At 50.7% G+C, this 27,726-nt stretch overlaps 1 protein-coding gene across 1 annotated transcript; it reads right to left on the reverse strand.

Moving 5' to 3' along the window:
* LOC106737930 (uncharacterized) lies at positions 1-22,585 on the reverse strand. Its single transcript, XM_019499311.2, has 8 exons — positions 22,435-22,585; positions 21,943-22,137; positions 17,920-17,973; positions 8,768-8,944; positions 7,682-7,870; positions 5,451-5,562; positions 3,625-3,671; positions 1-3,330 (listed from the first exon to the last, which is right to left on the reverse strand). Exons 2-8 carry the CDS (start codon positions 22,088-22,090, stop codon positions 3,221-3,223), a joined length of 837 nt encoding a protein of 278 aa, XP_019354856.1. The 5' UTR covers positions 22,091-22,137; positions 22,435-22,585; the 3' UTR covers positions 1-3,220.
* Positions 22,586-27,726: the final 5,141 nt, after the last annotated feature.

The following is a 27,726-nucleotide window of genomic DNA, read 5'->3' on the forward strand; positions in this document are numbered from 1 at the left end:
TGATGCTGAACAAAGCAAATCATTTAATAGCAGTCACTGGAGAAGAGGATACAACCCAGACTTTAGCTTCGTGAGCAGTGGAATCAGCCAGATGTTCAAGCAGGCAGTGTTGGGGCCCATACCTCACACCGAACATCGCTCTAGAAGTATCAAAGTAGGGTCCCCAGTAATGGTGCAAAACACTCCCTTCTGAAGACATTTCAATCTGAAGAAAGCCAATTAGGCATCCTTCACAGAGGAAATGCAGCAGTCAGTCAGGGATATTACACTGACCCACGAGAATTATAACAATTTTGTGAGGGTTGTGAAGAGAAGTGCATATCACTTCAGCCCAATGGGCTTCTGCACAAGATATATCCCAGGCATGTTGAGCTCAGCATCAGATCTGTACACGCTATATGAGAAAGATTACCACCTTGACCCCTTCTCAGAATCCACTGCTACACTGGGTGAAAACCTAATAGATACCATAGGAGTAGAGAGACACAACGCCTGGAAAGGGATGATCAAGGACACCAATCTGGCACAGAACAGTAAGAAAGCTTTGGTGACTATAAGAAAACTAGGAGGTGACAACATCACACTTCTGGCCATAGACAGTTGAAGATCAGGGCTAATGAGGTTTGACCCCCCAAACATGAGGCAGCAGTGGCAGTGCAGAGGGTCACAGGGCAGCCCAGGCACAGGCTCCAGATGGCTGCAGCAGGGTACACGCACACAAACACTTAGTCTCTGCCTGCACAAAGCCAGGAGCACTGCCCATCACAGCAGGCAAGTCTTTGAAGGGTAAGGAGCATGGCGTGGGAGGTTTGGGGGGACAGATCAAGGTCCCCACAGTGAGGGAGGGAGTGGGGCAGAGGCAGGGGAGGGGGCTGGGGTGAATGGGTTTCTGGGGTGGGTCATGGGATGGTCAGAGCCTAGGTGCCTTGTCCATGAGCATGGGGTGGAGGCCCCAGCTGCTGCGTGCATCCTGGGAGAGGCATCGGGAGCACGTCCCCCGGATTTCTGCATGGGGTGGAGGCAGGTTGCTGCTGTGGGCTGGGTTCTGCACCATGCTGCCTTTGTGCTGGGACCTGCAAAATGCCATGTGCCTGCTGCCACCGGGCTGGCAGGGGACAGAGCTCATCCCTGTGGCTGCAGGCATGTGGTATTGTGTGGCTTGTGTGGCTCCTGGGACAGTGGAAGCAGGGCAGAGAGCCCAGTCCACAGTGGGAGCTTCTTTCAGACATTGTGCCCAAAAACTTGTGAAGTACATTTTTCGAACTTTTTTTTGGTCTAATAAAAGATATCACATCCACCCAAAGAACCTTGCCTGTCTTTCAGACAGTAGAAGTCAAACCTAAGGAGGAAAATGAGAAAGGGCAGATACTCCAGGCAATCAAATGTCAGACTGTAATGAGACAAAGCCAGGAAGAAGTGGAGGAGAAATGAGCAAGAGGCACAGAAGGTGACAGGAAACATTCCTGAAGCCCATGAGAAGACAAAGACCTGCCAGGGAGTCAGTTGGGCCTGTGGATGGTCAGGGTGTCCAAGGGGCATGAAAGGATGACAGGGCCATTGCCAGGAACTTGAAGGCATCCTTGCATGTGTCTTCGCTGCAGGAAATGTCAGGGAGATTCTGTCCCCAGGCCCACTCCTCTCTAGGGACAGGTCAGTGGATCTGACCCCAACTGAGGCTTCAATAGATGAGGTCATAGAGGAGACTGAGAAACTCATGTCACCTTTCTGCCAGGTGCCAGATGGCAGCAAGCAGGGCCACATTCACCCGAGGGCTCTACACAAATTGATTAACTCAAGCCCCCACCCACAACCTGGTAAAATCGTTTCTCTCTTAGTGTCCCAATGGGAACATCTTTCCCTCCTCTCAAGCAGCTCCAACTCTAACAGGGTCAGAGCACCATCAGGGCTGACCACACCACCCAAAAGGAAAGGGTGAAGCTTGGGGGGCAGAGAGCCGCACAAAAAGTATGCCAATAGAGTCATTCTTGAGCCCTAAGGGAACCACTGATCACCATCTTCAGGGTTACACCCAATGTGAACAAGAAGTTGTGGTGGGCAAACAGACCCAGGTATGATGCAGCCCAACACGCCGGGCCATGCCTATCAGCAAGTATGATGGGTGTGAGCCTTTCAAAGCCATCAACAGATTCTTTAAAAAACTCTTTACTTAACCAGTGGGAGTGATCATCCTGGACTGTGAGGGATATCAGCCAAGAGAAAGGGAGGTGGGCTGACAGAGAGCATTATGAACATTTTAGTAATCAAACAGAAGTCCACCCTACACCTGACTGCTACCAGTTCAGCACAGTCAGTATGTTTAAAGCTCTCACTCAGTCCAATGCTGGTGGGGCAGTGTATCCAGCACAGCCCATGCAGCTCCTAGACCAAGGTAGCCCTTGTCTCACCACTACTGGGGCACTGCTCCACCATGCCTCCTCTTCTGGTGGCAGAGGGAACCCTGCTCTCATAGGTGCAGGCTCAACTCTCTGAGGATTTGGCAAACAGGATTCTGCCTGAACTGCAAGTACACTATGGACTTCAGCCCTTTTACACCCAGGGATAACAGGTTCCAGCTGAACCCACTAAAGGGATTTGCACCTCGCCAATGTGCATTCCTTTCTGGGTGGATGGTGAGATGCAATGCCACCCCCAGACAACTCCAGTCTGAGGCCTCTTCACCCACCTAGACTATGGTGAGAGGACTCAGGAAGCCACTCCCAGGGAAGAGAACCTGGGACCTGCATAGGAAGCAAGCTAAGTCCCCTAGAAACTTTCTTTTGTGTTTTCCTTTCTGCTTGGAGCCTGGTCACTCCTTTGAGACGGGACTGGTGCTTGTATTGCATGGTTTACATTTTCCCCCAGAGTGCTGGGTTGTGGCTGTAGTGGAGGCAGAGTCCATGGAAAGGAGATGATTGAGGACACCCCAAACTTGATATTCCACTGAGTGGATGGAGTAGAGCAGGTTCTGCGGCTGAATGAGGCTGAGGTTGCCCAGCCTGGAAAGGAGGAGGTGTCAGGGGAAAAACAGTGCAGGGTTGGAGGACTCTGGGCATGCAGCACAAATGGGACCCATTTTGCTGCACCCCCAAGTCCCATAACTGGTCCAGATGCCTATGTTAATCCCCCGATGCCTGGGGATCTCAGGAGCTGTCCCTGAAGCTCTGCCACTTTGGCTTGCAGAGGGAACAGGGTTAATTTGCACGGCCAGCTGGGCCATGACTCAGGCCTGCAGGGAGGAGTCTGGGATGCCCCTCCTGGCAACTCCTGGCACTGCTGGCAGAGGGGTCTGCATCTGGCTGTAGATGTCCAATGGGCCCTGGGGCTGCAGCTCTGTGGTGGCGGAAGAAGGAAAGAATTATTGTCCCGACAGAGCCATTGTCCTGAGTTGGGCTCCACACGGTGCTTAGCCCATCCTGCTTCCCCCCAGAAATGGGATGCTTGTGTGGCATGGTGTCCTGGAAAAACCAGCATCCACCCTGTTCTGGGGACTGCTGTGCCCCTCAGCCAGCCCCCACCTAGGAGGGGCCTTCCTTCTCTCACATGGCCCCCTAGATCCCAGTCCTCAAAAGCTGGCACCAGCCAGGGTTACATGCATGTTGGGGGGTGGGAACACCGGGCTCCTACCTTCATAGTGCTCCTGCTCTGTGCTGCTTCTTGCAGCCTGGTGCCGCCTGCAAGAGAAAAGAGAGTCCTGAACCTGGGCAAGAGGCCATGGAGAAAGCTAGTGCTCAACTGCACCTCTGAGCCACACCCTGGGCCTAGCACAGCTCCCAAAAGGGACTGGGGCAGGGACATGGTGGCTGTATGTCCCCACAGGGTCTGTGCTCGGGTCACCTGAGAGACCCCTTACATGGGATGACCCTCTGATCCAGCACAACAGAGACCAAGGGTGTCAGGTAGGCACAGCCTCAGCTCAAGCTCAGCCCAAATAAGCCTAGGAGACAAAGTGCCAGTCTGTAGGAGAGAGCTGATGGCTCTTGTTATTTTAAGGATGAAGCAGCAGCAGAGAGAGCCTCAGGTGGGGAAAACTGATTATTATGAGCTGCCAGGGAACAGGTATTGGGGGAATTACCTGATGCCAGCCCTTAACACAGAACTGGCTATACTACTGCAGCATGTAGGCTAGAGCCTTGCACAGACAGGAGCACAGCAGAGATCAGCAGCAGGGAGTCACCCTAAGGCTGAGCCAACAAGGTGAAATAGGAAACACCTGTTGCTACCCAGGGAGGCACCTGCCTGACCGGGGCAGGGCCTGGGAGATGTATGAACACAGGCCCTGAGCTCAGAGGGGCAATGTGGCCCTCGAGGCTGCTGGGACAAGAGCTGCAGGGCAAGGGGCATGCAGGTGCTCTGCTAGCTGGCACTGGGACTGTCATGAAGGAAGGCCAACAGTGTGCAGGTGTCCACAGGGGAATAGCGCTGGGGCCAAGGGGAGTCTTAGTCATGCAGGCAGTTAGCTGTGGTTTGTGCTTGGACTCAGAGGGGGTTTAATTTGTGTTTGCTAAAAGAATTACTCCTGCATTACAGCATCAACTGGTGGCTTGAGAGTGACTGAATGGGGAGTGCAGGCCATGGTGGAATGGCTGAGTAGTGCCTGGGGGTTTAAGCCATGGCATAGCACCACAGGCCTGCCAGTGTTTACAGCCCATCTAGCGGCCTTGATTTAGGGCATAGCATAGGCCCAGGCCTGGGGGGATGCGGGAGGGAGGGAGTTTAAATCCAAAGAGAGGAAGAGAGAAAGAATGGAGCTGTGCTTGGGCAAGAGCTGGGCAAGGGCCAGAGTCAGGGCCAGGGGATCTGGGCAAGAAAAGTCCAGAAACAAGGGCCAATAGGCCTTGCAGGTAAAGCAGGCTCTGCAGTATATTGCATAGGACAGGGCAAAGGGAAAGCCAGATTAGGCAGTCAGGGCCAGCACCCAGGGCCTAGGATAAGGGAACCCTAGAGAAAAAAGGGGCTGAAGTTGGGAAGACTGAGATCCTGACAAGGCTATAGAGGCCTGAGGTGGCCTGCTACTGGATTGGGGCCAAGTGCTGTCTGAAGTCACTGACTGGTAACAGCTGTGAGGCATGGGCATGGCTATAGGGGATTTCAGAGGCTATGGTTAGCCCTTAAGGCTACAGATGCCTTGGCAGAAATATCTGGCATTTAAGCTCACTGAAGGACCTATTAGGCAGCCTTCTCTCTAATCAAGCAATGACATTGAGGCATGACAGGTGAGTTCGGGGCAGGGGTGGGGCAGCTAGGGCTGGAGCTGGGTAAGAGTTGTGTGACTACCAGGGGTATTGTAGTCCCCCTGGAGCCATAACCTGACTACACCATGCCCTTTCTGCACATGCATGGGACAGGGAGCAGCCCCACAGAAGCTGCTTGGACCACATCCAACCTTCCCCTGCCTCTGCCCCAACCATTGGGCCTGGATAGAGCAAGCCTCATATGCACCCGTGACTGACCTGGACAGCACAACCCACATCACAAGGGCCCCAGCAGACAGCAGCAGTCCTATGGCCATGGCCATGGCCACGTACCATGCCATAATCCCTGCTTGCTTGGACTCTGGCTTTCCTGCAAGACAGAAACTGATGCTGTTGTCTGCCAGAGAGAGAGGAACAGGGGAAAAGCCCTGGTCAGACCCAGGTCACTCTCCCTTTCAAACTCCAGTCTCTGCCACCAGGTGACACAGCAGATGGGCAATATGGACCTGGGGTCTGCCCCAGGATACAGCAGCTTTTCTGTCCTTATGATGCATCAAGTTGGCAGGGCCTGGTGAAATTCACCCTGGAGAACATGAAGGTGAACCATCTTATGGGTCTGCTTGGGACAGACCAAGTCCAGAGGCCTGGGGAAGGGCAAGCACAGAGCTTGGCTGGAAGCATCATTCCTTGCTCTTAAACCATTAATATGGTTCTCTGACTTCAGGAGCATCACACAATTCCTCTCTGGAAGATGAATGGCAGAATGACACAACCCCATGCACTGGATTGCATTGAAGTGTGGAGTGGTTCTGCAGCTGGATCTAGCACACGAGGTTGGGCTGGTTCACAGGATCGGGCCTCAGGTAGATGCAGTGTACAAGGTCCACCTGTCATGTGGCAGACACAAGGCCTGGCTGTTGGGTGTTGGTGAGGGATGTGCCCTGGCCCGGCCGGGAGGGGTCTGAGGCTGTGGGATGATTGTCAAGGAGTGCTGAGAGCCCTTGGCCTGGAGCAGCTCTATCAGGGGTAGAGCACTGCATGGGGACTGCTCCTGCATGGATCCCTATCCAGCCAAACGGACAGGGGTATCAGGGGCTCCCCAGCCCCCAGTGCAGGCTGGTTGTACCTAGCCACATGGGGAAGTCACAGGGACCCTGAACCCCTGCAGGAGCCTGGCCTTGGACCTAGTGTTGATCCGGGAACATCTCAGAGGAACGGCAGATGCAAGATGTGGCTATCGGGTGGCATGGAGGGATCAACCTCTTCCTGCTTGTCTCACTGCTGTAGAGCTACAGCCCCCACCCCGCCCATCTGGCTGTTGGATGCTCCTGGTCTCTGTGGTAGCAGGGATGCAAATTCCTGAGGGAGGGGGAGGAACTTGCTTGTCCTCTGTCCTGTGTAACCCTAACCTCTCACTTGAGGGAGCTGGCATTTTTTAAATTGACCAACCAGCATCAGCCGTGCTCTGCGAATAACGGTTCATGGCTGGTCCAAGGGATGAGGTCAGAAAGGTTATTTAAGTGTCCCTCCATCTTGGGGGAGGGAGGAGAGACATCTTGAAACTCACTGACACACAATGAATGGCCAGCCTCCAAAGGAAGCTCAATCAGCCTCTAGATGTTACTTGTGAGTAACTTACCTGTAACTTATCTAGAAATATAGCTTACTGTAATGTAGAAGCATAACAACAGGTTACCAAACCATACTGTTTGCTCTGGGCTATTCTGTACCCTTCCCCAAACCTACCCTCTTTAACCAATAAAGCTCTCCCCTGTAACAAACTTGGATGGGAGAAGCATTAGGCTTGCCTTTATGGTCCCTATGCTTGGCTGACTAAGGGAGGCTACTTTTTGTGCTTCAGACTAAAGGAAGCAGCCCAAGTTCTCACAATGGGTCAAGCACCCTCAAGGTCTACAAGGCCTGCATACCCCAGGGGACATAGGGTCTGAATAAAGACCAGACCGCCGGGTGGTGGCAGCACTTACCACAGGCTTGTGGGTGTGTTCCAGGGAGGAGGTTGCCCAGATGTGAAGCACCCCAGGGGAGGCACTCATTGCTTGGTAGTTGGTTGGGCACAGCGGGGCGGGGCGGGTGGCTCAGTGCAGGAGTGCCCCCTACTGGCCTGCTACAGGCTGCAATAGGGAACATGGTTTCCCACTGTCCTCACCAGCCACTTCAGTGAGGCCAGGGACTTCTCTTGGACTGAATGGCCCCCATGCACGGGGCTTTAGCTAGGGCGGTAGTTGGTCAGGCAACGAAACACCCACCATGAAGCTGGGGAGACAGACGAGGGCTGGTGCTGGCTGTAGCACTCTCCTGACACCCCAATGACATGGATCACAGCAGGAATGTCTGCTCCTCATCAGCACACTTCTCTCTTTGAGGGTCACTGGCCTCCTCCTGCTCAGAGCTTCTGTGAGGAGCTCAGGGACTGGGCTCACAACCTGCCTCCAGCCCCATTTACACCTGTGTCTGTGCACAGCACTCACCAATGCAGCTCACATGGCTTATGTCCCACTCAGGATGCCCGGCTCTGTCCACACACTGCACCGGAAATGAGCCCTCCTCAAACTGCTCTGGACGACAGGTCACCCAAACCCTCTGGCCAATTGGAAACTCTGTCTGGATGGAGGTTGTGGACACGGATGGGGGCAAGTTCCCAGCAACTGTACAGAACCCTGTAGGGAAAGGAAGCTCTTGTCCTAGCAACACAGCTCCCTAATGGTGATTCTCTCCCCCGTGAGCACTATGCCAACTGCACCCCTTCCCTTGGAGAGGGTAGTCACCCCTGCATGGGGCCTGTGCCCCTCATCCTAAGGGGGCTGTTGGTCCACCTGCTCAGAGTGATCCCCTTCCCCTTCAGCTGGGAGGATGCTCACTCCCTGCTTGGACTGTACCCCTTACCCATAGCCCACATCCCCCCAAGATCCACACAACATCAGGGCACCCACCAGGCCTTTTGGGCTCCCTCAGCACACATCACCCTGACAACTGAGCACCTTCACAGGTGTCACAACATGGGCCCCGTCTATCCTCAACTGTCTGTGAAGCCCTCCAACCTACCCGCACTATGGTGCAGCTGCTTCCTCATGATGGCAGTCCTCAGCCCCAGAAGCCCTCATCCCAGAGCCCTGAATGCTCCTCTTCCCTCTTTCCCAGGGGCAGCCAATCCATTTGCTCCCAAGAGACAGCAGCAGCCACCACCTGGTCAGAATTAGGCCCCTCTGTTTGGCATAACTGGCACCCGTGGCTCCCTCGTAGGGAGGCCCCTGCTCCTGTCTGCCCTCCCCTTGCTCTGCCACTCCTGGGATGCCCTGTTCCTTTCTTCACTCACACACCCCAGCCCCTCTACCAGCTCCCAATCCAGACACCTGACTGTCCTTGGCCCCAGCGTTACCCACTGGAGGGAGTCTGGGCCCTGGCTGTGGGACATAGAGGTTGAGATGTCAGTGCAGAAGCCCAGGGGTTGTGCAGAGAGAAAGGCCAACGGGAGGGAAGCCCAGGTGCAGCAGGGGACATGATGCAGGAACCCAAAGCCCCTGGGAGGCTTGTGACTTGAGGCGTCTCAAACTCACCAACACAGTGGATACTCGGTGGATTCCAGTTCCCCAACTGCATGCACATGGTGTTGACTAGTGAGGGCCGATGGCCCTTGGGGCAGCTCCATGTCACCATCTCACCTGGGTTATAAGACAGCTGTTTTGGTGTGAAGTCAGCTCGGCTGTCCCAGAGCTCTGGCACTCGGCACTTTGCTGCAGAAGGAACATGAGAATGGTGTCACTAGGAAACAAGTCCAGCCCTGGCTGGACCCCGTGTACCATTCCCATCAGCTGCTATGGAGCTGAGATGGCTGGAACCCATTGCCTGGTCTCCCACAGACATCCTACCTTTCTTTGTTACCTAACAAGAGCCGTTGTCACCCCCCCTCATGTGTTGGACCAGTAGGGGGTGCTCTTGTGCTGACCTACCCACCTTACTGCATACAACCACCTAACGAGCACTGAGTGCCTCCCCTGGGGTGCCTCACATCTGTCTGACCCCTTCCAAGAGCACACCTGCAAGCCTGGGGTAGCTGCTGCCACCACCCAGGGGTTCTGGTCTGTATTTTGGTGCTGTGCCCCCTGGGGTGCACAGGCCTTGTAGACCTTGAATGTGCTTGACCCATTGTGAGAACTTGGGGAGCTTCCTTTAGCCTGAAGCACAAAAAGTAGTCTCCCTTAGTCAGCCTGACCAAGGGGACACAAAGACGTACCCAATCCCACTCCCAGCAGGTCCACCACTCTTGTTATAGTGGAGAACTTTATTGGTTAAAGAGGGTAGGCTTGGGAAAGGGTACAAGTTAGAGAAGTATTAAAGAATAACCTTAGAGCAAATAGTGTCAGCTTAGTAGCTGGCTGATAAACTTCTACATTACAGTCACCTCCAGACTGCTGACACCTAGGAGTGAGAGCCTCAGAGTGAAGCCTTTCTGGCTGGATGTACCTTAACTCTGATGAAGCCCTGGGTTTAGTAGATATCGAATTGTTGAATTGTCTGTATTGTTGCTTTTTTGTTCTTGTTCTGTATCAATAAATTCACCTATTATTGACTGGCAGGTGTTGTAGTCAGTTTGAGGGTTGTGTCCATCCAGAGCAAAGGTATACTTGCTAGGTTCAAATCCAGTCCAGCAATTGGCAACTTCACCAGAACATAAGAGTAGTAACCGGCTTGATCAGAGAATTTGTTGATGCAGAGTGATTTGTTTTCAAAAAGTTAGCTAAAATTTGTAGCAAGGTAGAGCTGTATAGTAAGTAACTGAAGTTATAAGAGTTGTGCAGGAGTTGTTTGTTACTGCTAACAAGGAAACTGTGTGTCCAAGTTCGGCAGAGTAGTGGATACGAGTACGGTATATGCCATAGTCCACTTGGGATTAAGTAAGAACCTCCTGTTGTGTTTACAATAGGAAGCTAAAAAGCAAAAAAAGTCATCTCTCTGCTGACAAGGCTGTGTGAATGAACATAATCCTTTAACTCTAAAATCCCTGGGAAAAAATAATTGCAGCTTTCTGTGCATAAAAAGACAAAAGCAGGTGCATGTTTGCTGTGGAGTTTATAACGTGCAAGTTACAGCAAGACAAAGTGTTATATAGGCAGTATAGTTTCAATGAGATCAAAGACAGTTAAGGAAATGTAAGACAGATATTCTAAAACCCCACGTGTATCAGAAAATAAAGGCAAAAGTAGCACAGAAAGAGACAAGGTATGTTACTAGACATCCATTCAGGCTGTAGCAGAGAATTTGTGATTAAAAGTAAGGAGAAACTTAGTTCTCTCCCACACCTCTGCAGGAACAGTGAAGAGCCTAGAAGAGATGAAGATTGTTAACAGCTGTGTAAAGAGAAATCAGTGCCCAGAATTAATTTGAGTTACTCTGAGCAGGAAAAAAGGAGCGAGCTTATCAGAGGCATGTTTTGTTTTTCTCTGCAGAGGCATAGTTTAAAAGTTTCCTTTTTGGGGTGAAGGAGTTTTCCTGAAAGGATTGGGTGTAGTGCATAATTTGTCATCCACGGTCTTTCAGGAAAACTTTCCTAGTCCTGAAGTAAAGCTTACTGGGCTGTACAGCTGTAAGAGAGAGAGATTGATAGATAAATTAGTTTGCAAAGAGCAAGGCAAGAAGGGGCCACTGATGAGAATGAATTGTGAAGCCTGTAGCCCAGAAAGGGTATAGTTAAAATTTATTAAAGAAAAGAAAACTAAAAGTTAAGTAAAACCTGTGAAAAGGTGTTAGGATTCTAGAGAGTTGCTAGAGAAAGAAAAAAGGAAAATCTAATAAGGAGTTTGCAGGACTTTAAAAAACCCCAAGTAATCTAGCAGTCCTGAAAAGGGGAACAGGAGGATAAATCACTGTTAAAGCTGCCAGAGCCAACAGCGCGCAATCTCAACTGACCCAAGGGGGGGCCAAAAAGTCCAAAAGTCAGAAACTGTGCCCATAAGAAATAATAGTAAAAAAAGACCAAAGCAGGAGAGTAGAGAGCTTAATCCTGAGTATAACCTGAAACTGCCACCCTCCTAGGTTTGGTTAGTGTAGTAAAACTACCTGTAGCAGGGTAGGCTCTGCAAAATGCTGCATAATAACCACCCTAAGAAATAGCCAAAGGCAAATATGGAGTGCCTTAAACCCTAGCTCCCACCTCCTTGTGAGTTATTCTTCATTAACAAAAGCTAGGGGGAGCATACTCCAACAGGAAAACCCTTAGTGCAAGGAAAAAAATGTGTGGCATGAAACACACTCTACTTTAAAAAACGAACACTGCTGTAAAAGCAGCCTCTGCAAAGTGCAAGCAGGAGAAATTTTTAAATAAGTGCCAGTCTAGCTATAAACCAAGCAAAGCCAGCCACAAGTGTATAAGCTTAAAAATAAACTAACCAAAAGGGGTGAGCCCCTCTCTTTTTGTTCTTGTATTTTACAGGATGAAATCATCACTGAAGAAGTTTGCTCAGTACAAGAAGAAATCAAGCTTAACTGTGTTATATGTAATAATTGTGTTTTATTAAGTCTGTAAAATGCTATTACTATAAGTAATTGATGTCAACTATGTTAAACTATAAAATGTAAAGCAAAACTTCTTGCTAAGCTATGAAATACCTGAAGAGTAGCTATTAAAATGATACATCATGCATGCAGAGCATCACCTCCATGACCTCGCGGAGTTCAGCCATGCCAAACATCAAGAAGGCTACTGAATTGTTCGTTTTATTGTCATCCTTTGTTTCCTTCCCCCCCACCCCCTTGTATTTGTTTATTTGTGTTAAAATCCATGTATTTTAGTTTGTATAGTAGAAATAGTAATATAATGTGGTTTTATTAATTCCCAAAATTTATGCAAAGGTTAGCAACACAAAGTAAAATGATAGAAACCTAAGAAAAACCAAGGCCTTCCTGTGCAAACAGTTACCGAGTTTCCATAGCAAGTTAAAAAAAAAAAAAAAAAGGCCTAACCCTTCACATTTATCCAGACTTTTACAGCATGGAAAGGCACTAGCAGTACTACAATAACACCAAGCACCCAGCAAATCAGTTCAGCTGCATATTCATTCCAATGACGAAGCACAAAAAACCCTATGGTGCCATCGTCCCAGTTCCTGGCTCAGTCCCAGGCTGGAAAGTAAGTAGCCTAAGCACTCTCTCACTCATTGCCAATGATGGGCAAAAGGTCAGTCCCCTGTCTAAGCAACACAAAAGCATCATCTACCTTGCCAGGCCCACGGAAAGAGTGATATTCTCTGGAGAACTGGCTGGGTTTCTCTTTTGCTGCCTATACTAATTCTGTGAGGGAGTGTTTGGGTAACAATAATTTGAATTATTGAGGAGCATTGAATTTGCAGCTGGAACAAGGCTTTAACTTGTGTCTCAGCAGAGCTGCTAGCCACAAGGCAGGATGATATATTAAGACTAACCTTGCAAATGCTTAGGCAAGTAGTTTCTTTAACAACGGAATCGTGTGCAGCATACATGATTCCTTGTATAAGAAGAACGAGATGCAGCCCACCAGCTATCGTCAGGAGATAAGACAGAAGCCAGACCTTGGAGATGGCGCTGAAATCAGCAAAGAACAAGAAAGAACCAGCAAGTGACTGAGAGTACCCGGGTTCATGGCCTTACGCACTGCTCTTAGCAGAGAGGCACGTAAATGAACTAAATGCATCAGCAATTCTATCCTAATGAAGTAAACAGTAAACAGAGGAGGAGCTTGAGAGGGGAGGAGAAATGAGTGGAACAGGAGGGATGAAGGCAGGAGAATGTTAATGAGTATGAAGCAAGGTGTATAAAATGTGAAAAGAGCTATTGTTCAGGGCAGTTGCCTGGTTTGTTGGTTTTTGGGACCTTTGTCGGAAGCTGTCTCCATTCTGAATAAAGGTGTTGTGAGCAATGCGTGCTGGCGTTTGCTCCCTGTCTGCTCTGGCTAATGAGTACCAGGATCCATGGGCAATTGGACCGTCGTCTTCCTAGTTGTTAGGCGCTGCATGGAGTCAGGGTCTAACATAAATAAGCCCAGTCTTTATTCATAAATCATGCCTCCCACTTCCCTCATCATTTTTGTCACCCTGTGCTAGACTCTTTCCAATTTTACCACATCCTTTTTGTACTGGGGGGCCCAAAACTGAAGACAGTACTCCAGATGTGGCCTCACCAGTGCTGAATAAAGGGGAAGAATCACTTCCCTTGACCTTCTTGCAATGCTCCTACCAATGCAGACCAGGATGCTATCAGCCTTCTTTGCAACAAGGGCACACTGTTACTCCCAGGCCATTTTCTAAAGAGCTGCTGCCCAGCCAGTCAGCCACCAGCCTGTATGGTGCATGGGACTGTTCTCTCCTTAGTGCAGGACTTTGCACTTGTCCTTGTAGAACCTCATGAGATTCCTTTTGGTTCAATCCTCCAATTTGTCAAGGCTTCTCTAAATCCTAGCCCTACCCTCCAGCGTATCTACTACTCCCACCAGCTTGGTGTCATCTGCAAACTTGCTGAGGATGCACTCTAGGCCATCTTCTAGGTCGTTGATGAAGGTATTGAAAAAAGCGGCCCCAGGATTGACCCCTGGGGCACTCCACTTGATACCGGCTGCGAATTAGACATTGAGCTATTGATTATTATTCTCTGAGCCTGATGCTTCAGCCAGTTTTCTATCCACATTACAGCCCATACTTCCTCAGCTTGCCTGAGAATTGCTGTGGGAGACTGTACCAAAAGCCTTGCTAAAATCAAGGTATGCCACATCCACCAGTCTTCCCACATCCACAGAGCCAGTCATCTCATCAGAGAAGGCAATCAGACTGGTCAGGCATGAATTTCCCATGATGAATCCATGCTGACTGCTCCTAATCACTGCCTTCTCTTCCCAGTGCTTAGAAATGGATTCCTGGAGGATCTGCTCCATGATTTTTCTAGGGACTGAGGTGAGGCTGATGGGTCTATAATTCCTTGGATCCTCCTTTTTCCCTTTCTTAAATATGGGGATTATGTTTACCCTTTTCCAATCATCTGGTACCTCTCCTGCTCACCATGCGTTTTCAGTGATGATGGCCAATGGTGCTGCAATCATCTAGCTCAATGGACTTGTACACACTCAGATTTTCTAAGTAGTCTCTAACCTGTTCTTTCACTACTGAGGGCTGCTCACCTTCTCTCCAAACTCTGCTGCTCGGTGCAGTAGTCTGGGAGCTCTGTTGCCTGTGAAGACAGAGGCAAAAAAGGCATTGATCACTTGAGCCTTTTCTGCATTCTGTCACAAAGTTTCTGTGGCAGGCCAGTAGAAGGTGCTTCTGCACTAAGCCACCCACCTCATTGCACCCGACCAAAAACCATCCTTCAGGTGTCTCCCCTGGGGCACCTACATCTGACCATCCCCTTTCTGGAGCATACCTGCAAGCCTGGGGTAACCACTGCCATAAACCAGGGTCTGGTCTTTGCTAGGGCTCTATGCCACCTGAGGCACACAGACCCTGTAGACCTTGGGGTTGCTTAACCCACCATGGTACTTTGGGGTGCTTCTCTTAAACTGAAGCGTTCATAAATAGCCTCCCCTAGCCAGCCAAGCAAAAGGGAGCTGAAAAGCCTTGCCTTATCCTTCTCAAGCAGGCACAGCAAGACTTGCTATAATGGATAACGTTATTGATTGGAGAGGGTAGGCATGGGGAGGGGTATATATCAGAGAAGTATCAAAAGAAAAACCTTGAGCAAGCAGATGCAGCTTGGTAGCCTTTTGATAAGCTTCTACATCACTTCATCCTAAATTACTAGCTAAAATCTAAGTAACATATTCACATATATATCTAGAGTCTGACCAAGCTCTCTATGGAGGCTTCATGGCTTGTTTGCTGTGTCCCAAAACATGTCTTCCCCCCTTCCTCAGTGAGGGACCCTCTTTTACACCTGTCATGACCTCATGACTAAGTTCCCACTAGAAGCAGATGCATTGGCTGCTGACCAGTGCTTCCAAAAGACATCAGCCTTACAGGTAAGATGACTAGTCATAGTATCATAGTATTTAGGGTTGGAAGGGACCTAAACAGAACATCAGGTCCAACCCCCTGCACTGGGCAGGAGCAGGTGCTGGGATCATATCACCCCAGCCAAGTATCTTTCCAGCCTCCTCTTGAAATATCTGTCCAGCCTCTTCTAGTCATATGACCTGCATTGGCAGGAACCTGAGACACTGGAGGAACAGTGAATCTGTCTCAGGAGCCTGAGGCACTGGAAGAACATACATACAGGCTCAGTGGTGACAGCTTGACTTGCACCATGACCGAAAGGGACCAAGGGGTAATGATTGACCATTGCATGAATATGAGCCATCAGTGCGAGGCAGTGGTCAGCAGGGCAAACAGCACGCTGGCATGCTTCAACTGATGCATGTCATGTAAAACTAAGGAAGTGATACTTCTGCTGTACTCAGCACTGGTGAGACTGCAATTGGAGTACTGCGACCAGTTCTGCACTTAAATAAGGATGTGGAAAGACTTGAGAGGGCCCAGAAAAGAGCCACCCATATGATCAGGGAGTTGAAAGGCAAGCCATACAAGGAAAGGCTGAGGGATCTGGGCCTCTTTAGCCTAAAGAGAAGGTTGAGAGGGGACTTGATAGCATCTTACCGCTATATCAGAGGAGTGCATCAGGAGCTCAGTGAACAACTGTTCACTAGGGCACCCCCGGGGAAGACCAGGACCAACGGGTGCAAACTCCTGGAAGGCCGCTTCAGGCTCGATACTAGGAAAAACTCCTTCACAGTCAGGGTGTCCAGACTGTGGAATAAACTCTCTCCAGAGGTAGTGCAGCCATCTACCTTGGAGGTTTTCAAGAGGAGACTGGACAGTCTCTGCTCTGGGGCCACCTAACCCCAGTTGTCTTCCTGCCTAGAGCAGGGATGAGGTGTGGCAGAAATGCCACTGTCTGTGTCTCTGTCCAGAAACCTGTCCCTGTCAGCTTGGGACATTGGGGTTGAATTCCTAAGGAAGGGGGGATTTGCCTCCCTGCCTACGTGACAAAAGCCTGGTGCTGAGGGTGTGGTCCCTCTGCTCACCTAAGTGGGGGAGGGAAAAGCCCCTGCTCCTCTGCCCAGGTAACCAGTGATGCTTTTTAAATTGGTTGGCTAATTGCCAACACTGCTGGCTTCTCTTGGACTGGGCTGCTGAGGTCAGACAGGCGATATAAGGGCCTGGTCCAAGAAGAAGGAGGAGAAGCCATTTTTCCAGCATGGCACAAGCATCAGGACACAGGGAGAGAGTCTGATCCATCTGAAATGCTCTCTCTCTGGAAACCTCCAAGCCAGATCTCTACCACCTTCTGGATGATACTTGTAAGTGTTTCTAGAGAGCTAGTCAGCTCCCAGTGATGCATTTGCATATCAAACGGCTACCTCAGCCAGACTGCTTTGCTCAATGGTAATCCCTTGATAGTGCTCTACCTCTTACCCTATTCTACCTCATCCTGTTGAGAGCAATAAAGTTCTCCTTTGTGACTGGTGTAGGAGACTTATTGAGGGGTGGGTTTAATTATGCCAAGGAGGCCCCTTGGGTCAGTGGACTAAGGGAGACTATCCTTTTTGGCCCTCGATTTGGGGAAGTGCCCCAATTTCTTGTATTGGGTTGAGTACCCATAGGACTATTAGGCCTGTGTTTCCCCGAGGACACAGGACCCAGATGGTCCCTTCTCGGGGTGGTGGCAGCACACATTACTCCCGGACTCTGCGGTGTGGCTCGAAAGGGGGTCTGCCAGGGCTTAGGCACCCCTGGAGAGACACGTGGAGTCTGAAAGGTGGACAGGCGTGGTGAGATGGGAGGCTCAACACAGGAGCTCCTCCTACTGGCCCGCCACAGGGGGGGTGAAGGGGGCTGGACCCGATGATCTGCAAGGTTCCTTCCAGCCCCTGACAATCTATGAATCTATAAGGTTGCCCATCACTTTGGATTTTTTACATCCCAGCCAGTCACATAGGCAGGTAACACAGGGGTGTTTGGGCTGCTGCCTTACAGCAGAGAGAAAGACTTGGGGATATTTCTCCATAGTTACCTCTCCCATTCAGTAAGGGACTCCACACCATGTTCACTGCATCTCATCCCACCACCTTCCTGCCCCTTCCCCCCTCCCCTACCTCCCCCTTTCTCTTCTTTCCATGCAGCAAATTCCTCCCAAAGCAACAGGAATCACCAGCATGGCTGTACGCTCCCACCATCCTGTCTGGTGGTACTGGGGCTGCTTGTTGTATTCTGCATGAGCTATTTGGGCAGGGATAGCCACCTCTCTTCATACAGGCAGCACCTAGCATAACATGGCTACTCTTGGCTCGTCTCTGCCAGTGGGTGTCAGATACATGCCAGTGGAGACATTTGGCCTTTGTACACGCTGTATTTTTTGGCCTTTCTTGTGATGTGTAACCTGGTGAAAGATAACCTTGTATTGGGCAGGGTAATCCCAAGGAGGGAGCAGACACCGAGGGAAGGACATGGGCAAGGGTAATTGATCATTTTACACCACTGGGAAAAGTTACACATGGGGGGGAGTTAAATGGTAAGTAGTGAGCAAGAGACATAAAAGCAAAGGTTTGAGGAGGGGACTTTGCCCTCAGGGCATCATGAGATCAGAGACATCTGGATATGGAGAACCTCACACCAACAACCCATTGACTGGGTGAGGAAAACCATGGCAAGAGATTGGGACAAGAAAAGGTGAGGAAGAAAAGATTACTTACCTTCAAGGTTCGATGAGACAGGAATCACCACGGGTTGATGGACATCAACATTACCTGAAGGGAAAAGGAGAAGTGGAGGGAAGGTCAGACCAGAGTGGAAGTCCCTGCCAAATGGGGCAAGAGACAAAAGAGGGGGAGAAATTGAGCTATGGAGCTCAGCGGATGGTTACAGTTGTAATCACAATCTTGGGGAGCTCAATAAAACCAATTTTAATTTATTTCTCAGGAGCATCTCTCCTGGGATCCCTGATGGCCCCAGGGGAGGCACAGCCAGGCCCAGGGTTAGTAAGGACCTAGTCAGGTAACTTCTGGAGGAATGAGACATGTTCAAATCAGCAGGTCCTGACAATTTCCACCCCAGAGTGCTGAGGGAATTGGCAGAGGTCATTACGAGACCCCTGGCACGGCTTTACGAGCACTCATGGTGCTCTGGTGAGGTGCTGGAGGACTGGTAAAGGGCCAATGTCGTCCTCATTTTCAAAAAAGGGAGGAAGAAGGACCCAGGAAGCTACAGGCCAGTAAATCTTACCTCGGTCCTGGGGAAGTTCTTTGAGAAAATTATCCAGGAGCACATCTGTGAGGGGCAGCAGGGGAGATTATGCTCTGGGGCAACCAACACGGGTTCATTTGAGGCAGGTCCTGTCAGCCCACCACTTTAGGAAAGTCTTTGACACTGTCTCTTTCCCCATTCTCATTAAAAAAAATTAGGCAACTGTGGCATCTATGCCTACACAGTCAGATGGGTCACAAATTGGCTGGAGGGCCACAGCCAGAGAGTGGTGGTGGACAGGTCTTTCTCGACCTGCAAGTATGTGGACAATGGGTACCCCCAGGGCTCAGTCCTTGGGTCCACACTGTTCAACATCTTCATCAGCGACTTGGATGAGGGGGTGAAAAGCACCCTCTTCAAATTTGCGGATGACACCAAGATGTGGGGAGAAGTGGTCACGCTGGAGGAGAGGGAAAGACTGAAACTAGACCAAGACAGGCTACAGGGGTGGGCGGATGAGAACAGAATGGGTTTCAACACTGACAAGTGCAAGGTGCTGCACCTGGTGGGGAAGAACCAGCAGCACACCTACAGGCTGGGGAACGCCCTTCTCATCAGTGCAGAGGCAGAAAAGGATCTTAGTGTCATTTTGATTCCAAGATAAACATGGGCTGACAGCATGAGGACGTGGTCAGGAAGGTTAACTGCACCTTGTCATGCATCCACTGATGCATCTCGAGCAGGTCCAAGGAGGTGATCCTCCCCCTCTATGTGACACCAGTCAGGCCACAGTCGGAGTTCTGCGTCCAGTTCTGAGTGCTACACTTCAGGAGGGATGTGGACAGCATCGAGAGGGTCCAGAGGAGGGCCACTTGCATGGTCAGGGGGCAGCAGGGCAGGCCCTACGTGGAGAGGCGACGGGACCTGAACCTGTTCAGCCTTCACAAGAGAAGGCTGAGAGGGGATCTGGTGGCCATCTACAAAATGGCCAAGGGGGACCAGCAGGCTATGGGAGAGTCCCTGTTCCCCTCAGCACTATGGGAGTAATGAGGAATAACGGCCACAAGTTGACTGAGAGTAGGTTCAGGCTGGACATCAGGAGGTGCTACTTCACAGTCAGGGTGGCTAGGATCTGGAACCCACTTCCAAGGAAAGTGGTGCTCACTCCTACCCTGAGGGTCTTTAAAAGGAGGTGAGAAAAACCCCCAGCTGGGGTCATTTGATCCCAGCATCCTTTTCTGCCCATGGTAGGTGGTCGGACTTGATGACCTGCTCAGGTCCCTTACAACCCTACCAACTATGAAACTATGAAATGGGTGGTTAACTATGCTTTCTTTCATCACGTGCTGGTCTTCAGGAAGCCCCAGAGAAACCTGCAGCCCCACTGGGAGTCAATTCTTGGGGAAAAAGCAGACAGCCCCAGGATGGGCAGCCTCACTGAACCCAGCATGGAGGGTGAGATAGATGGGAGCAGGTGAGGGCTGGGCCCTGCCTTTCCTTTTTGGCCCCTGGGATGAGAGGGGCTGGCCAAGCATCCTCAGACCCAAAGTGTGCAGGACCTGTGGAGTTCACACAGGGCCACTGGCCCCTAGGAAAGGTTTGGAGGCCACAGTGAGCCCATGGCTTGGGGGTGAGGATTTGTCCTGGCTTGAGGTACCCCAGCATCACCAAGACTCAAGCTACTAGGACAGGCCACATGATCACAGTGACCTGGAGCATCTTGCACTTGCCCAGTGGCACATCTATATTGGGAGCCTGGTCTTCAATGTACTGTCTCCTCCTTCATTGTTCATCACAACACAGATCCAAGCACCACAGGAAGTGATGGAGCACATGATTGCAGTTATCTGAATCTCTCTGGCCCAGGCTCAGCTGCTGAGATGTGTGTGCAGGGAACAGAGGAAGTCTCCATGCACAGATCCCCTCCCCCCCTGCCCTGTGTAGTGCCCTGCCATATTACTCTGCACAGGGCTGCCATCAAGGTCGGGGGCCATCTGGGAATAGTTGATGGAGATGGGCTGAGCAACGAGTACCAAGCAATAGGTCTGCATGGGACTGGCATGGCCAGTACTAGAACTTCATCACCCCCTTCTATTACTCCCTTGCCTGCATTATCTGCTGCCCTGGGAAGAGAAGCATCTGGTGCAAAGGGAGAGAAGAGGAAGGAAGAGCAGGAAATGCTCAACTGGGCTGAGTCTGGCTGTGATGGGGACAGTCACTCACTGCATCAGCGAAAGTCTTGTGGGGGCTCCTCTCATTGAGGATTACCTAGGGCTGAGACCACAGCTCTGTCTCCTGATGCCCACAGCGGCCCAGCCCTGCCAGCCTTTCCCTCACTCAATGATGAGCCTGGCAGACATAAGGAAGGCCATTGCCCCTCCAGCTGCCCCTCCTGCCCTGCCCTGCCCGGCCCAGCCAGAGTCCAAGAGCCCAGCCGCCTGTCTGGCTGTGGCTTTGTGCACTGCCTGGGCTCTAGTGGGTGGACAGAGCAGGTGACATCTCACCATGGTGGTGCACCCAGTGCAGGTCTCCCAGAGGAAGGCAGCTGAGCTCTGAGCCCTGACCCCACACCCACCACCACCTCCACCCCATGCACAAATCTGGGGGGCATGTGCCTCCCCCATAACTCCCTTCCCGGGAGTGAACACAGCCAGCCTGCAAAGGGAAACCTGTTGTTTCCTGTGGTTTTCCACAGTAATCAGAAAACCAGGATCCCTGCACAATGCTGGGAATCTGAGATAAATGCTGTCCCACAGTCATGCAGCCTGGACTGGGACCTGAACATTTCTGGGCTGTCCTGCCCAATTAGGGATGGGTGGTTACCTGAGCAAAGCAGGATAGAGCAGCCAGGATGTCAAGGCCCCTCAGAGGTCATGTACTGATCTGCACCATCAGAACAATCCAGATACATCCTTTTCTGCCATGTCTCTAATACTATGTGGCAGCCCAGCTGCAGAGTGCCCAGACCCACAGCTCAGAGACACTGAGAGCCCTGAGCTTGGAGAAGGGGCTGGGATGGCCCCTGCCTGGTCAAATTTAGGAAAGAGGAGCCTGGCACTGTGTGGAGGCTTGGACTGAGAGGCCCTCATAGCCCTGTGCTGCTCTGGGACTGTGGGAACAGGGAGTCAACAGCTGCATGACACATGTGCTTTGGCCCTTGGCCCAGCTGAGGGCAGCTGCAGCATGAAGATGTTGGCTAGGATCTGTGCCTGCTGCTGTGAGCAAATAGCAGGGATGTGACACTGGGCTGTCTGCAGTTGGGGTGGGGCCAAGCTGCAGAAGCTCATGGGATTGTCCTGGATGTGCCTGTGCATCCTGGTCCCCAGAAGCATGGTCTCCCTGACCCTCCTGTGGCTCCAGGTGGGAGCCCACCTACCTGCCTTCCCCCAGCTCTCTGCCTAAAGCCTGAGTTCCCTAGACTCTGGCCTGGGCATAGAGTGCAGCCCTTTCCTGGGACCACTGCACCCAGACCAGTGGGGCCAAGTCCAGCAGCCACCACACAAGGGGAGCAGCAAACCTGAGTCAGGTCCTACCTGGACTCTTGACTCCTTCCTGCCTGCTGGGACTGGATGGTGCTGGATCCTGCACACACAGGAAGGGTGGAAGAGCCAGGAGGAAGGCTAGAGTTTGTACCCACAGGGCCATGTCGCTGCAAAGTCCCAGAGCAGACTTCAGTTTCATGTTGTCTTTGAGTCCTTCTTCTCACTTTTGTGGGAGTTCAGCAGGAGCTAGAAGCGAACAGAGCAAGGAAACAGATACATAATCATTGCATGTGGTGCAAGCAGCTTCCTCATGGGAGATGGGACTCTATGGCAATGTCAGAATTGCTCTTATTCTTCTCTTGGGTGCTGGTGTGTCCCTAGAAAACTATAATGGGTCTTATATCAGGCAAGAAGACTAAGAAATGGTTGTCCAAAACTAAAAGCAAGTTTATTGAACCCTAACAGATACAATTCTAATTAAAACTGAAGCAGCATTAGCAGTTAAAAAAATGAGGTTTGTAGCTAGTCAAAGCAGATACTCACCACCCCGTAAGGTGACAAACAACTTCACTGGTTGATCAGGCTGTGAAGTCTTGTTCGGGGCTCCTGGTTCCCATGTCTGATGTTGAGACAGGATCTTGGAGCAGTGACAGGATCTCTCCAGGCTTTCTCCAGGAGTGCTCCGAGGAGGGGTTCCAAGTCTTCCTCTTATATATTAATGAGCCTATTTCTACTTGCCATATATACTTATCTGTAACTGGAATTTCCCAGTAGCTAAAAGCAAATTTATTCTTAGGAGTTATTTTGCAATGGATTATTTCCCTTTTCTCCCCAGCCAAATTTCATATTTTAGTCTACCCAATTCCTGTTTTGACTTTGGTCATCTTACCAGGGTCCTCCCAGACTTCTTCTTTTGTTTTTCCATGAACAGGGGACAGTCAGGGTGACCTGTCTGCCAAATTTCTCCTGGGTTGCAGTTGGTTGCACGTAAGAATAAGCATGCTGAAAACATAAATATCATTGGTTTCTTGCCAAGCGCTAGTACAGTGGTGATGCGTAGGGGGTGCACCCTCTGAGAGCACCAGTGCACCCCTGACAGGCTGTGTTCACATTTTAGGTGATGGACAGGGGTGGCAGGTGGGAGTGCTGGTTCCCCCACTGTGAGCACTGGCTGGGGAGTGGGAGTAATGTGGCACTCCTGGAAGTGACCATGGCCACTTTGGAGAGTGTCATGGCCGCTTTGTGATCAGCCCAACCTCGTCAGTGAGATTGGCTGTGGGGGGACTCCTCCCCAGTCACTGACTGGTCGCTGGTAGGGCATGTGCCTCCCCTGACTAAGGTGGCACCAGTTGCTCATGCACCAGTACTATTGAGCTAGGCCCCAAACCCTCTGGGTTCCTGTGTTAGAAAGCCACCTTTGTCTCTCCCCAAAGTCTCTGATCTGTGACAACTGTGATAAGGATGGGCCCAGCAGAGAGACACATCCTTACCCTATCTCTTTAGGTAACCTGAGCTGGATACATTCCTGAGGGAGGGGGGAAACCTGCTTCCTCTGCCTACGTGACTAGTATCACATACCTGAGTGAGGGGCTTCCTTCCTGGTGGGCTAGAGTCTGCCCAGTAACTAGTGATGTATTTCAAATTAGTTGACTCACAGCCAACAGGTGCTGGCCTCCATTGGACCAGGTCAGTGAGGTCACAAGGGCTATATAAGTTAAGGACTGCCCAGGAGAAGCGGGGCAGCAGCCATGAGGGATACTCAGAGACAAAGAAGAGCTGCACCATCTGAAACTTGCTCTATCTCTCAAAACTCATGATCAAGGAACTTCCTGCCTCCAGAGGGAATCTCCAACAGCCTCTGGATGATACTCATGAGTAAGTTACCTGAGAGCCAACTAGATATACAGCTTGCAGTAACTCAGATGTGAGATCAAAGGCTACCCCAGCCACAGGAGTTTGCTCAATGGGATTTCTCTGATATTGTTCTACCCTGTACCCTATTCTAACCCTACCCTCTGTAACCAATGAAGTTCTCCTTTGTACCTAGTGTGGGAGACTTATTGCAGGGTGGTTTTAATTATGCCTAGGAGGCCCCTTGGGTCTGCAGACTAAGGGAGTCTATCCTTTTTTGGCCCCCAACTTGGAGAAGTACCCCACATTCTTGTATTGGGTTGAGTATCCAAAAGACTATTAGGCCTGTGTTTCCCCGAGGACACAAGCCCCAGACAGTCCCTTCTCAGGGTGGTGGCAGCACATGTTACCCCTGGAATCCATGGTGGGGCTCAAAAGGGGGTCTGCCAGGGCTTAGGCATCCCTGGAGAGACACATGGAGTCCGGAAGTTGGACGGGCATAGTGAAGTGGGTGGCTCAATGCAGGAGCTCTCCCTACTGGCCTGCCACAGTGCTTGCCCCATCCTTGGGGGTCTTGAAGAGCAGACTCATAGAATCATTAAATCATAGAAGTAGGGTCAGAAGGGACCTTGTAGATTTTCAAGTCTGACCCCCTGCCTGGGTAGGAAGAAAACTGGGCTTACATGACCCCAGCCAGGTAGGCATTGTGGCAGAAAGGCCACTGTCTGTGTTCCTCTCCAGAAATCTGTCTCTGCCAGCAGGAGAGGCTGGTGTTGAATTCCTCAGGGAGGGGGATCTTCCTCCCTGCCTACATGACAAAAGCCTGGTGCCTCAGGTGTGGATTCTCTGGTCACCTGGGGAGGGGGAGGGAAAAGCCCCACTCACCAGCCCAGGTAGCCCGTGATGCTTTTTAAATTGGTTGGCTAGTGGCCAACACTGGCAACTTCAATTGGACCAGGCTGCTGAGGTCACAAAGGTTATTTAAAGGCCCAGTCCAGGAAGAAGGCTGCCATTAGCCATTAGCCATGTGGTCACCCAGGTGAAACTGAAACTGGGAAAGGAGCTTCACTATCTGAAACTGGCTCTCTCCTCATAACCGCATGCTCCAAGAGTGCCCTGCCTCCCGAGGAAAACTCCAGCCACCTCTGGACGATGCGAGTGAGTAAGATACTAGAGATCCAATTAGATATTTAGCTTCAGTAACTCAGATGCGAGATCAAAAGGCTACCATCAGCCATACTCGTTTGCTCTATGGGATCCCTCTGATATTCCTCTAATATTCTATGATACTGCTTTACCTTTTACCCTGTTTTCACCCTACCCCCTGTAATTGATAAAGTTCTCCTTTGTGACCGGTGTGGGAGACTTATTTAGAGGTGGGTCTAAATTATGCCAAGGAGGCCCCTTAGGTCTGTGGACTAAGGGAGACTCTTTCTAATAAGCCCCTGACTTGGGGAAGTGCCCCAAGTGACTGTATTAGGTCTAGTACTCATTGCATGATCAGGCCTGCATTTTCCAAGGTGCGCAGAGCCAGAATTGAGTCCAGAGTCTTGGATGGTGGCCCTGGGAACCCCAGGCTAGCAGGTGTGCTCCAGGGAAGGGGTCAGCTGGATGGGAGGCACCCCAGGGAGGCACTTGGAGCCTGGAAGGTGGTTGGGTGCAGTGAGGTGGGTGGCTCAACTCAGGAGCGCCCCCTACTGGCCCGCCACAATTCTATCCTAATGAAGTAAACAGTAAACCGAAGTGGAGCTTGTGATCAGAGGAGAAATGGGTGGAACAGGAGGAGCAACCTACCCCCTAATCCCTGCTTGCTCTGGCTAATGAGTAACAGGATCCATGAGCAATTGCATCATCATCTCCCTAGTCATTGGGCACTGCATGGAGTTGGGGTCTAACATCTTGGTGTAGTCAGAAGGATTTGTAGTGTCTATATTCCACTCTTCATTTAATTCTTTAAGCAGAGGTAGAGCTTTATTAATTCACAAACAGATTGCTTTTAAATTAATTAACAAATGGGTTGATTGTGAGGGTTGTACTACAAGAAGGTATTTTCAACAATGGAAAATTTAGTAAAGGAAGTATTTATTATTTGAGGGCTGGAGATGCTACTTTTTTCATATATTAGGAATATGCTAGCAACGAAGTCTGACATAAAAATCAGTTAATGTAAATCTAGTCTATCATACTGAAAACAATCCCTCTTATTTAATAAAGGACAAAGGGTTGGCCAATATATGGAGGAGGCTTTACCACCCAGGGGAGAGAGACTGCAGACATTCAGTGTCATCTGCTGTGATCATTTGGGAAGGTTTAAAAGCTACTTTGAGGGGGAAATGTATGAAGTTTGCTAGTGGAAGAAAAAAAGTTATCTAAAATGTTATTTCTATTACAAAAGGAAATGTCAGCTCAAGAAAAGTCACATAAACTAGCCCCACAGACTGATAATACATTTAGATCCCTCACAAAGGCAAAATATAACTCTAATGAACAACTTTTGCATGGGATTGCATTTAAACTCCACAGAGTTAAACAACGTTATTACGAATGGTATTGAGAAGGCAGGCAAGTTATTGGCTAGAAGATTTCAGAGGCATAAAATAAGCAAATCAGCTCAAGAATGACCTCTGATTGTCAGATGATTTAAGATCCTCAAGAAAAAAAAACACTGGGCATGTCTACACGTGAATTTAAGTATACCTAAATGTAGAGCACCTTACCCTAAAGCGCATTAAGTTGATTTAGGTGCATGTCTACCTCTGGATGCCTTAATGGGCCTTAATGTGGCTCCTTGGGCAGCCTGCCCCGGTCAGCACCCTGGACAGGCCAGGTCAGGGCTGGCGCACTTGGATTCCGGGGATGGTCGGCACCCTGGACAACGCCCTTGGCCCGGCGCGGGAGCCCGCAGTCCCCGCGGGCAGGATTGGGCCCGGGTCCAACCCCCTCCCTGTGTTCCTGCCTCCCCAGTGCCCGACGATAGCTCTGCAAGGCGCAGACTCTGGAGCTGGGCCAGTCCCTGTGGGAGTGCGGGAAGTCGGCAGAGGGGGCAGGAGGCACGAGGGCTCCTGTCACAGCACAGGGGAAAGCCATCCCTGTGACTCCCTGCAGGGGAAGGGGGCAGTGCAGCAGGGGCAGAGCCTTTGCTAGTGTCTCCCCTGTGCCTCTGCCTCGGGGCAGGCTTGCTGGCTGGGCAATGCCCTGCAGGGGCTGTATGCCTTAGTAACCCTGCTGAGGCTCCCAGCCTGGAGAGCTGGGACTATCCCCTAATGCCTGACATGGCTTTCATTGCTCCACCCACCTCTGTCCTGGTCAAGGGCCTGGCCTCTGTGGGTGGGAGAGGTATAGTGGTGGACCAACAAGTTCCTTACCTCAGAGCTGTGGTCACATTTAAAGTCATTTCTATTTCCTCACTTTTCCTTTTTCATTTATTTTGGCCACATGCTTTTATTGGTGGGAAGGGACTGTCTAGCCTTTGACTTTACAGTGGGATATTTATTAAAAGTGGCCGTTCATCCTGTGCAGTTTGGGATCGCTCAGCCCTTGCTTGCAGCTGTTTCACCACCGTTTCCTCTTCTTGGCAGAAGTGCACAGCACATTCAAGACTAAGCTCATTTTCCTTCAACAGCTCACATGCACAGAGTCAGATACAGCCCCGCAATCAAGGCAGGCTTCTGAGTCAAGCAGTTCCCCCAAGTCAGGTACAAGGTACAACACAGTCACACACTGGTCTGTTTGTCCCCTTCTACCTGACAGTGCTTGGAAACCCTATGCCTCTCATATGGAGAAGTGCCTGTGGGGCTTTCAATTGAAGCTTGTCTTTATCTGTGTGCCCTTGAACCGAGTGGCATCAAACCCATCTCCAGCCACAGAGAGAGAGAGAGAGAGAGAGAGAGACAGAACACTGCCTGCAGTTGTTCATCTTTTTTGTCTGCACCACTCATGCAGCAGGATGGTTCAAACAGATGAAAGGGCAAGAGGCATGGGTGA

The sequence above is a fragment of the Alligator mississippiensis genome, chromosome 3, assembly GCF_030867095.1.
Source record: "Alligator mississippiensis isolate rAllMis1 chromosome 3, rAllMis1, whole genome shotgun sequence".
NCBI lineage: Eukaryota > Metazoa > Chordata > Crocodylia > Alligatoridae > Alligator > Alligator mississippiensis.

Excerpts from the sequence above, each read along its gene's own strand:
- LOC106737930 (XM_019499311.2), bottom strand. The coding sequence starts at position 22,090 with ATGAAACTGAAGTCTGCTCTGGGACTTTGCAGCGACATGGCCCTGTGG. Across the intron at positions 7,871-8,767 it reads ACCGAGTATCCACTGTGTTG|GGTTCTGTACAGTTGCTGGG; the intron begins GTGAGTTTGAGA and ends CTTTCCCTACAG. Across the intron at positions 3,672-5,450 it reads ATGTGGGTTGTGCTGTCCAG|GCGGCACCAGGCTGCAAGAA; the intron begins GTCAGTCACGGG and ends TTTCTCTTGCAG.